Consider the following 12159-nt stretch of genomic DNA (forward strand, 5'->3'; position numbering starts at 1 on the left):
ATTGCCAGAGTTTTGAGCCCCCTGGCTGGTGCCCTGATTTTGATTCTGGGTCGACTGGCTGCCCTGAGGGCCAGGCTGCATCTGCTAGAGAGGATTTCCCCCCTGAGGCATGCCAGAAGATTGCCCCACCCCCCATGTATGTGGGTTGTTCCATTGGTTCACTGGAGGGGGGTTGAATAGCCCCTGGTACCATGGAGGGGGAGGCCCTCCCTGGAAGCCAAAACCAAAAGGGAATTGCGGAGGGGGAGGACCAAACTGTGGGTCGAATTGTGTAGCCCACTGGGTTTGGTTACCTGTGTCTGAGTTGTTGATCTGCGATCTGTCACCTGCTCTCTTGCCTCTCCCCTGGCCTCTTCCTCGATCCGTCATGGCCCTGAGCTTGGTGAGGTCTGGAGGTGTACCAGACCACCGGCTTTGCGAGATGGAGACGGAAATCGCCTTGCTGTAAACAGGGTCTCTAGCAATCTGGATCTGGGCCTGGAAGCAATCTTCCGTGGTGAAGTTGCGGCTGGGGATAAGGTCTCTCCTCACCCAAACCAGCACCGATCGGTGATTTATAGGCCCGCCGCTAGGGTTTGCATCTTCTACTTCGATCCAGAGCTGACCAGATATCTCAATCAGGCCCTCCTCTTCGCTTTTGCTTGAGCTACTTTCCACCTCATCTGCTTTTGATTTTCCTCGCCGCGCTTTGTCTGCCCTGTTTTTCCTCTCACCGCCAGGTAGGCCCTGTCGCCTGAATCCATCTCCGGCGAAGCAGGGGATCTCACCTACGACGGTGACAGGCTCTGACGAGCACCCGCCCCGGTGGTGTTTGCCGGCGGCTCTGCCTCCCCCATCTCTCCCCCCACCACGCTGAGCGCGAGGCGGGGATTGGAACGCAGCTCTGTAGAGGGGGGAGTCCAGCCCCAAATCCATGGTGCGGTCTCCCCGGCGGCTCACCTCGCACGGCGAATTGACGGCGCGCACTACCCAGCTCACCGGGGTGGTGGCTGGAGGGACCAGAAGGCCCTCCACTTCACCCACTGCGCCGGAATCGCTGAACCCATCTCCGCACGAGCCCATCTGATGATTTCCTCTGGCGAAGCTGAATCTCCTGGCAGCATCCTGGCCATCTCCTCCGGTGTGGCCTCGACGCAGATCCGCGTGATGAGTTTCTGGATCGAATCCCCTCTCATGGGGATCCGCATCGTCCGCGCCATGCGCATCCGCACCATTCCCTCCGCCATTATTTCTTCCTCGAGATCTCGAAGCGTCCTCTTGCGCGCCATTAGGCGGAGGGGCTGAGGGGGAGCACTTCGCACGAGGTAGCGGCGGGGAGGTCGACGGCGGTGGGCGGTGTGGTGGCTGGTGGCGCGGTGGCTGGTGGTGGCGGTGGCGGTGGTACGCGGAGGGGATATCGCACGACGCAGGAGCCATTCGGTCACCGATACGCCCTCCTTTTTTGACCGATCGGTTGGATGGAATTTTCATGACCGGGTCAGCCCGAAGGTATAGGTTGAATTTGAGGTGTCCGTTATAGATGCTCTAACCTGTTTGCAACGTACTATCTACTTAGCACTAAAATGGCAAGCACGGAGCAATGTGGCGGTACATGGCGGATGGCCCCCCTGCGCAACGCCACGGAACGACGAGGCGCCGCGATTGGGGTTACGGTACTTCCGCACCCATGACCACGAGCCAACGCCACAGTGGAAAGAGCACCGGTGCAGGATGCATTGACCGTCGGGTGTGCCGTGCGCGCGCGGCCGGTGGAATGCGCGCTTTCGAAGCCAGGCGATTTCGACGGCCCGTCTCCGCCGGCGATAATGGCCGCGCGACGCACGGACGCACGATCCACCACAGCCGGTGAATGCGGGCGCCCCTGTCGCGTGGGCGCGCGTCACCGGCCGATCGCAGGTCACTCTCAAGCGTTACAGCCGCACGTAGTCACCACCACTCACCCACCGGTGCGCCCTGAGAACGATGTGTCTGGGTGCATGCCAAGGACCAAAAGGCGGCCGCCACCCCGTCGTCGTCGAGACCAAAGGCGCCCTACTCAGGCTGGCAATGGGCACGTACGTAGACGACGGAGACGCATGCATGGCCTTGCCTGCCGGGGCTATTTTAATCAGTGTTATTCATACCCTCAGCCGCAAAAAACATGCTGTTCATGCACTGTACGCCTGTACCGTCGCGCTGTACATCGAATGTGAAGAAAAAAAAAACCGTTCACGTAGCGTGCGTTCTTGCATGGGTCGTCTGCTGCGTGATGGTGGACTTGTGGTCCGTATATACTTGCACGAGTGGTCTTCCAACAGTTCTATGCATGCCCACCAGCGAGAAAAATCGTGGAAAGAAACATGGACTATGGATGCATCCATATCTGCTGGATAGCCATCGCTGTCCGATTGATTCCGAGCTCCGTGACATATCATTACATGATTGAACAGACAGGCCACGTTGCGGTTACTCGCCCCGGAATTCATCTGCTCGAACCGAAAAAGGCAAGCTAGTCGGCAACGATAATTGTGTGCCCGTGCTGAACCTGTTCTCCCTCGTGATCACCATATGTGATATTCCATGCACAAGGCATTGGAACATGGGGGAGTGTGCTAAGAAACAAAAGGCTCAATTGCCCTGACTTGTCCGTTGGATTTGTTCTCTTAAAATAGTCACTTATCGGCTTGACACTACACTTCCCAATGATGAACCTAGCAATTCTATGTACCTTCTTGTACTAGATACCCAGAACCATTTCGAGCAAAACCAACTAACATTGAACTTTTTTTTTCTTCTGAAATAAGGCATTTTTGAAACAAGGTTTAACATAGACCCACCAAGCGGTTAATAAAACAACTACTCTTACGACATTACAATAATCATGTGTGTACAGGAGGGGGGCAAAGGCCCCCTCCCGCGGTATGGATTTGTTTCAATCTAGGTCACCCCTACTACTATTATACCTGTTTTGACCCGCGGCCGTCCCTGGGCGCAGACATGTTCTACGGCCTACGACCACGCGATGCACGGCTTCACACTGCGGGTCCCTGAGGTAGAGCTCGATGGGCTCCGACGATCTCCGGGATTCGTGTCGTGCTACCGCGACGACGCGAGGGTGGCGCACGACACGACACACACGCCCGAGTTCCTCGGCGTCAGCGCAGGTGGCGGGATATGGCAGGCGTCCAAGTAAGGCGAGAGCGATGATCATCGGTGTGGCGGACTGTGTTTATTTGTCTTCGTTGTTTCTATTGGCTGTCGTATCTCTAACACCCACATGGCCACGTCCAAGCTTCAAAATATCGGATATCGAGTTTGTATCGGTTTGGCTTCGACATATCGAATGTCGGACGATATGTAGATATATCAAAGAAAACATGCCTAGGTTTTCTTTACTATTCTTGTTCAAAAGTCAAAACATGTATTTTTAGTAAAACAAAATGTATGGTGTCAATTCTTGATTCCTAGTTTATTAACTTGTTGATTAAAAAACTATTAAGAAAAGATTCACAAAATCCTTACTCTGTGATTAAAAACAATACGATATTATATGCATTTGTACGAAACATTGTGCATGACTTTGATAATATATGATGAAGTTGTAAGTGCATAATGCTATTTCACTGCTTTCTAATAAAGAATTATTGTCATCTACGTATTATTCTATATCTGTGGACATATCGGGCTAGATATCGGCCGTGTCGGTCGATTTTTCGGTCCATATCGAATGATATGTTTGGAAAATGATATTTACGAAAAGATATGTTATGTTTATATCGGTAGAAGCCCAAAGGTAATATATCGGCATATACATCGGTCCCATCAGCTTAGATTTAAAAGCTTGCCCACGTCACAAGCAAATAGTTACGCGTATTCCACTAACATTGAGCTAACCAAATGGTTGCAATCGTAACGCGAATCGGCCACAGAGAGACCGCACATGATTAATGGTAGCTGCATGATACCCTATCATACACTTGGAAATCATTCGCCGCCGAAATGCTCTTTCCCTGTGGTACACGACAGCGCCCAGCACCATTCATGGTCATGGTTCGTATGCGCAAGCCGGGAGGCGCACAGGAGGAAGCAAACGACGAGGCACATGCCCGCTGGCTTGCCTTGCAGTGGCTTGTCCAAACAGAGACGCGGCAACCACCGAATGGGTCGGACTCCCAAGACCACCGCCCATGCAGGATAAATAGCCATGCGCGCCATTGCCGGAGCCGCGTCACCCGCTTACGACGCCGGCCGTCGTACTCCATAGCCGCCGGCGCTCTACTTACGCAGCTACATCGCACAATGTTGCCATGGGTGGCGTTGGTGCTGGTCGCGCTGTGGGTGCGGCCGGCCGCGTCGGCCGATACCGTGGCGGCGTCGTCCTATATTGTGCACATGGACAAGTCGGCCATGCCGAGCGGGTTCTCGAGCCACCTGCGCTGGTACGAGTCCACGCTCGCGGTGGCCGCCCCGGGGGCAGAAATGTTCTACGTCTACGACCACGCGATGCACGGCTTCGCGGCGCGGCTCCCTGAGGACGAGCTCGACAGGCTCCGGCGCTCTCCGGGGTTCGTCTCGTGCTACCGCGACGACGCGAGGGTGGTGCGTGATACTACGCACACGCCCGAGTTCCTAGGCGTCAGCGCGGCCGGTGGGATATGGGAGGCGTCCAAGTACGGTGAGAACGTCATCATCGGCGTGGTCGACACGGGCGTGTGGCCCGAGAGCGCGAGCTTCCGTGACGACGGGCTTCCCCCGGTGCCGGCGCGGTGGAAGGGCTTCTGCGAGTCCGGCACGGCGTTCGACGCCGCCAAGGTGTGCAACCGGAAGCTCGTCGGCGCGCGCAAGTTCAACAAGGGCCTCATCGCCAACAACGTGACCGTCGCTGTCGACTCCCCGCGGGACACGGACGGCCACGGCACGCACACGTCGTCCACGGCCGCCGGCTCGCCCGTGTCGGGCGCGTCCTTCTTCGGCTACGCTCGAGGCATCGCTCGCGGCATGGCGCCCCGCGCCAGGGTGGCGGTGTACAAGGCCCTGTGGGACGAAGGCTCGTACGCTTCCGACATACTCGCCGCCATGGACCAGGCCATCGCCGATGGCGTCGACGTGCTCTCCCTCTCCCTTGGCCTGAACGGCCGGCAGTTATACGACGACCCTGTCGCCATTGGCGCGTTCGCGGCGATGGAGCGCGGAGTCTTCGTGTCAACTTCGGCTGGTAACGATGGACCGGACCTCGGGTACCTCCACAACGGCTCGCCGTGGGTACTCACCGTCGGGTCGGGCACGGTGGACAGGAAGTTCTCCGGCGTCGTCAGGCTCGGCGACGGCACGACCTTCGTCGGTGAATCGCTATACCCAGGAACCCCGAGCAGCCTCGGGAACGCTGGGCTCGTGTTCCTCGGCACGTGCGACAACGACACGTCGCTCTCCATGAACCGCGACAAGGTCGTGCTCTGCGACGCCACGGACACGGACTCCCTCGGGTCCGCGATATCCTCGGCGCAGAACGCGAAGGTGCGCGCCGCGCTGTTCCTGTCGAGCGACCCGTTCAGGGAGCTCTCGGAGAGCTTCGTGTTCCCGGGCGTGATCCTGAGCCCCCAGGACGCCCCCGCGCTGATGCATTACATCCAGAGGAGCCGCACGCCCAAGGCCTCGATCAAGTTCGCGGTGACCGTGGTGGACACGAAGCCCGCGCCGCTGCTGGCGACCTACTCGTCGCGCGGCCCGGCGGCGAGCTGCCCCACGGTGCTTAAGCCCGACCTGTTCGCGCCCGGCTCGCTCATCCTCGCATCGTGGGCGGAGAACGTCAGCGTCGCGAATGTTGGGCAGCAGACACTGTTCGGCAAGTTCAACATCATCTCCGGCACGTCCATGTCGTGCCCACACGCGTCAGGCGTGGCGGCGCTGCTCAAGGCCGTCCACCCGGAGTGGAGCCCCGCGGCGGTGCGGTCGGCGATGATGACGACGGCTAGCGCTATGGACAACACCTTCGCTCCCATCAAGGACATGTCCGGCGGCGACCAGAACGGGCCAGCCTCGCCGCTCGCAATGGGGTCCGGCCACATCGACCCGAACCGCGCCCTGGCCCCGGGCCTGGTCTACGAAGCCGGGCCGGGGGACTACATCAATCTCATGTGCGCCATGAACTACACGACGGCGCAGATCAAGACCGTGACACAGTCGTCGGCCCCTGTGGACTGCGTCGGTGCGTCGTTGGATCTCAACTACCCGTCCTTCATCGCGTACTTTGACACGACCGGAGAGAAGACGTTCGCCAGGACCGTGACCAATGTGGGGGATGGGCCAGCGAGGTACAACGCCACGGTGGAGGGACTGGATGGACTAAAGGTGAGCGTCGTGCCGAATAGGCTGGTGTTTGGCGGGAAGCATGAGAAACAGAGATACACGGTCGTGATTCAGGTGCGGGAGGAGCTAATGCCCGAGGTAGTGCTGCATGGATCATTGACGTGGGTGGACGACAACGGCAAGTACACGGTGAGGAGCCCCATTGTGGTGACGACGACGTCTGTGCTATAGGATATGTGCACATGTCAGTATATGTACTTACATCAATTTGAAACAATTGTCGATGGAGGAAGACTTCCCCTTGGACAGCATTGTTGTAGATGATTGAAGAAGCCATCAAACCTTTTGAGGACGGCACAGTGGAACTCTCAATGAAAGCACCAATGTCGGTGTCAAAACCGGCGGATCTCGGGTAGGGGGTCCTGAACTGTGCGTCTAAGGTCGATGGTAACAGGAGACACGGGACACGATGTTTACCCAGGTTCGGGCCCTCTCTATGAAGGTAATACCCTACTTCCTGCTTGATTGATCTTGATGGATATGGGTATTACAAGAGTTGATCTACCACGGGATCGTAATGGCTAAACCCTAGAAGTCTAGCCTGTATGACTATGGTAATGAGTATATGCCTTTCCGGACTAAGTCCTCCGGTTTATATAGACACCGGGAGGATCTAGGGTTACACAAGGTCGGTTACAAAGAAATGAATCTACATATTCGGTCACCAAACTTGCCTTCCACGCCAAGGAGAGTCCCATCCGGACACGGGTGCAGTCTTCGGTCTTCGTATCTTCACAACCCATAAGTCCGGCCCATGGCTAACAGGCCGGACGTCCGAGGACCCCTTAGTCCAGGACTCCCTCAGTAGCCCCTGAACCTGGCTTCAATAACGAGGAGTCCGGCGCGCAGATTTGTCTTCGGCATTGAAAGGCGGGTTCCCTTCTTTCCGGATACTCCACAATGGTCTTCGGACGATCGAGTTCGGCGAGCAGCACATACTTCCACAGAGGGCATAATAATTTATGAATCCAATCCTCTGGCTACTTTTTACAATACGACATTATGTCAGTCCGTTCGTTATTTCGAACCGTTGTTTCGCCCACGGCTCCACGTTCCGAAACGTGGTTGTCATTGACATGTCTTATCCCAGCACAGATCGTGTCCCCTTATTAAGGGATTCTTTTATCGACACAGACGCGGGTAACCCAACCGTCCTTAGGGTACAACTCCTTGGGAATAGGCGAATTTTAAGGCCCGGGAGGAGGCGTTCGATATTCTCGGCCTTTATAAAGGGGCACAGACCCGCCTTTCCTCTCCACGCTTGCTTCTTCTTCGACTCTTACTACCTCGAGTTCCAACACCAAGGTCTCACCCTCCGTAAGCCTAAGTCATGTCCGGATCCAGCCGTCAAGGCCGATGGGTGGCTTCTTCTGTCACAGAGGAGGATGTCGCAAAGCTTCGGGCGACCAGATACCTGACCGCAGAAATCCTCCACCGGCTTCCCGCGGAGGGGCAGGTTATCCCTACCCCCAGTTCCGGCGAGAGGGTCGTGTTTCCCACATCCTCCAAGGATTGGGGTTCGCCCTCCATCCCTTCGTCCGGGGGCTCATGTTCTATTACGGATTAGATTTTCACGATCTCGCCCCGAACTCCGTCCTTCTCATCTCGGCATTTATCGTCACGTGCGAAGCCTTCCTCCGAACTCCCCCACACTTCGGCTTGTGGCTTAAGAACTTCAATGTGAAACCGCAAATGATAGAGGGGGGACCGGCGGAGTGCGGTGGTGCCTCAGTGAGCAAGCTTACCAGCGCTATCTGGCTAAAAGGATCTTTCAAGGAATCTTCCGACTTATGGCAGCAGGAGTGGTTTTATATCACCGAGCCCCGTGGTTCCAAGTGGGCAGCTGCGCCTGCGTTTTGATCCAGCCCCCCAATTCAGCTTGCATCATGGATTAATAAGGGGTTGGACTGGGGATCAGTTGACGAGGTGCGGACTCTGCAAAGTCGCATCCGAAGCCTCATTGAGAAGGATATCAATATTGTCAACGTTATTCAGGTAATGCTAGTCCGCCGAACCCTGCCGTGTCAGCGACGGCCTCTCCGCTTGTGGGAGTTTAACCCAGAAGGGCCACGGACTCTTCAGCACTTCTTAGGCACTACGCACGAAGCAATGTGGAATTTATTCTTTGGGAAACGAAAACAATGGCCGGGTACCACCGAAGATACCTGCCTAGACTGCAACCATCCGGACACCCCGGTAAGTACTCGTCCGCCGAACACCTCATAATCAGGTATCCAGTGGTAAGACACTGATCAAACCTTCCTTTTTCAGGGCTGGATAAAGAAAGCGGAATGGATTAGGTGTCCGGCCCCTCTTCCCGAAGACTCAGCTAACCCCGTGCTAACAAGGATGCTGGCACCGGCACCGTACCAGGCGCCGGCGAGGGAGGGCAAAGAGGAGAGTGAGAAGACCCGGGATGACCTTCGTTCCGGAGGTAAGTCACATACTGAGTCTGGAGAAATCGACATTTCCTCGCCTGAAGACACAGGCAAAAGAGAACCGGTATCCCTTCTCCATTCAGGAGGAAAAGGGCCGCTCTGAAGGTTGGGAGGGGCGGTCTCCTAAGAGGGGCAAGATGCCACCATCGAGCGGCTCAGGTTTGCAAGGTGACACCATTGAACAACTCCATCATGAGACAAGCCCTCGACCGAACCGTAAGTGAATCCGGGGTGCTTTGGTAGCGTCCCGCTCCTTTCCCGTTACCGAAGAGATACGTAACGTGCCTGTGTATTTTTACAGTTCGGCACGGAGTTTTTCTGGGCAATCCTCTTCTTCGGGAGATCTCCTCCCAGAGATGATGGAAAGCGAGACGCCTCCCCCGACCTCCTCGCCGAATAAGGCGGACGACTCCGAAGTGTCATCTCGGAGGGTTTTTCTTGATCAACAAGCGGTACAGGGGATGAAAAAGGTGGTACCCGAAGGTGGGCCTCCAATCGGCCGGGATTCGGGGGCCAATAATGAAGGCCCCGGACTATCCGGTTTTCAGCCAGCGATGATTCTGGAGACAGGTGAACGGGATCCTTCAAAGGATGGTCGTGCTCCTATAGCGGCTTCCGGAGGCCCGGCGGCGCCGGATATGTTGAGGGATATGCTGCAAAAAGCATCTGTCTTGGAAGAACAGCGTACCTTGATGGGTACGGTGGTTGAAAAGATTCTGTCCGCGAAGAGCGGGTTGAATGAAGCCTTCATGAGCCTGCTAAGAGGCTTCGAGGTTTGTGATGTAATATTTTTCAACTATTGTATTTGCAAAGATGCACCTGTGTATAGGTAGTAGCCCCTGAGACTCGGGTTGGCTTCCCAAGGGAGGCGAACGGAGGATCAAGAAGAAATGCTCAAGGACTAATCTTATTAATTGGAATACAGGCCGCTTCCCCCCTGGTTACTTCCCGTACTACGGATATTGCCGAGCTGCAGCGGAAGCTTAATGTGGCAGGGGATGACATTGCGTTAATCAATATGCGTCTTGACGAGTCGCAAGGTATGTATTCGAAGCAGTCCTTTCACATACATTTTGTAATAGAAGCATGACGCTGAAAGTTATATACTGGGATATGCATGACTGCAGATGGTGCTGCCGCCGTTGAGATTCTTCGGACGGAGCTGGCCCGGGCCAAGGAACAGGCCCGTTTTAGTAATGCGGCTGCCGAAAAGGCATCGGCTGAGTTAAAAGCCGAACAAGCTGCTCGGCACCAAGACGAGGAGAAGATATCCATGATGGCGCTCGAACTAAAAAATGCTGCTAGCCGCTGTGTCCTTCTTGAGAAGGAGAATGAAGCCAAAACGGCTGAACTTGACAAGGCCTTACGAGAGGCGAGAGAAGCGCGGTCTGAATCCAGAGCAGCCCGTGAGGAGATCCGGCAAGCTGGGGAGATTGCGGCCGGGAGGCCCTTTTTACTACAGACTAAGTTCGGCGGTCTGAACTATGCTCAGCTTAATCAAGTGTGGAGTTCTCCAGACGAGTTTTTAGACTTGCCGAAGAGTTCTTCCAATGCAGCGCGGTTTTACCAGGCGCGAGAGGGGTATGCAACAGAGAAGCTTCTCTAGTCACAATTTGGTGTGTCGAAGCGCCCTCTGTTGTTGAATGAACAGATGTCCCAATGGACCGAGCTTCATAGGATATCCGACGCTGCCATGAAGAACATCATAATCCGGTTGTGGCCAACTGAGCCTGTTCCGAATAGCTACTTCTGCTTGGTGCAGCGGCTTGTTAATGCGGTGCCACGTATCGATGCTGTGAAGCGGTCGGTGTGCATTGAGGGTGCATGGATGGCCTTTGCCCGAGTCAAGACATTCTGGGGGAAGATGAAGGCCTCGATGATGCGGCGAAGAGTCCACCCAAGGGCAAGGACCGTTACGAACCGGAGCATTATTTTGAAGACGTCCTAGAGGCCGCTCGCTTGATAGAGGGTCAATTCTCGAAAGACATAATGTTCGAGTGAGGTGCATGAGAATTGTAAAAGACAATTTTATAGTTAATCTATTTTTATGTTTTGCTCGAAAGCTTGTGTTCCTCTTCTGCGGCCGTTTTTATATAATCTGAAAGTTTTCCAGTCGTCGGCTTCAGCCCCCTCGTAGGAAGTACGGGGTTGTTCGGAAAAGCTTTTAATCACTCTTGATCCAACGTCTTGGTCCATGAAGGAGGTGATAATGCGGCGAACCAGGCAATCAGACTATAGGGCGTTCACTTAGCCATAGGAGTTTTATAGGGGGGACTACGATATAGCCCCTGGTATGTGTACGACTTATTCCAATATGGTGCGTTACATATATGACCTGAAGAAAAAAGGTCCTTCGTGTGACACGGAGGGAATCGCGACAGATTACGATAAGTCATCGAGTGGTTGACCAGCTCTCGTAGCATCATGACAATCGGTTTTCAGCTTTCTCTACTGAGGTGCTTGACCAGATGAACCGGAAGCACAATCGCAGTAGTTCTCCCTTTACTACCCTAGCCGATAGAGCGGAACGTAAGGTAGCAATCACAAGAGTCGGGCAACCCAACCATTGACCCAAGACATGATTCAGAGCTGATGCATATAAGGCCAAACTCGCGACGCCGAAGTATGCTTATAAAGCTGTTCGGAATTTGTTGGCAACTCATTTGTTCCCATACCGAGCCCCTGGCAGGTTGTGCCGAGGTATGGCTGTAAAACAGCTATAGGGGCCAAATTCATTTTTGAAAAAGAAACGAATGATTAATGCGGATTATATTTACTGGGACCTGAGCGATATGCCAATGATTACTTTATATATATAAAGACCACAACCCCGGCTATTTGACATGCCCGGGGTCGAAGGCGGAGGAAAAAGGCATATTACAGGCTCGAAATAAAGAGTGCGGTCTACAAAAAGTTATTTTGGACCTCCTGTCGCACGTCTGCGCCGCCTGTCCTCGACGAGGGGAATCCTTGACGGAAGTAGCCCCTTAGGTGAGTGTACGGATCCGAACTCCGATAGAGTCAGTTTTAGATGTTTGTCCTTTGTGTCACCTGTTTGTAAGAGATAATGAAGAAAGAAAAAGGAAAGTAGATAAAAAATGTTACGGGAGTGCTTGCAGGCTTGTCCGTATTGTGCTTCTGCCAATGCCCATGGTATCTTAAGTGCGTAGTGATGTATGCGCGGTACAAATTTTGCGGGTATATGAGGTGGGCGGTGGAAGCCGAACTGCTATTTCCGCTCCGGGATTGGTCGATGAGGGAGTCCTGGACTAAGGGGTCCTCGGGCGTCCGGCCTGTTATCCATGGGCCGGACTGATGGGCTGTGAAGATACGAAGGCCGAAGACAATACCCGTGTCCGGATTGGACTCTACTTAG

The 12159-nt window shown here is 54.7% G+C and overlaps 1 protein-coding gene across 1 annotated transcript; it reads left to right on the forward strand.

Annotated features, from left to right (window-relative positions):
- Nucleotides 1-4132: 4132 nt before the first annotated feature.
- Nucleotides 4133-6644, forward strand: LOC123182150 (subtilisin-like protease SBT3). Its single transcript, XM_044594623.1, has one exon. It carries the CDS (start codon nt 4279-4281, stop codon nt 6514-6516), a length of 2238 nt encoding a protein of 745 aa, XP_044450558.1. The 5' UTR covers nt 4133-4278; the 3' UTR covers nt 6517-6644.
- Nucleotides 6645-12159: the final 5515 nt, after the last annotated feature.

Source organism: Triticum aestivum, chromosome 1D (assembly GCF_018294505.1).
Source record: "Triticum aestivum cultivar Chinese Spring chromosome 1D, IWGSC CS RefSeq v2.1, whole genome shotgun sequence".
Classification (NCBI taxonomy): Eukaryota; Viridiplantae; Streptophyta; class Magnoliopsida; order Poales; family Poaceae; genus Triticum; species Triticum aestivum.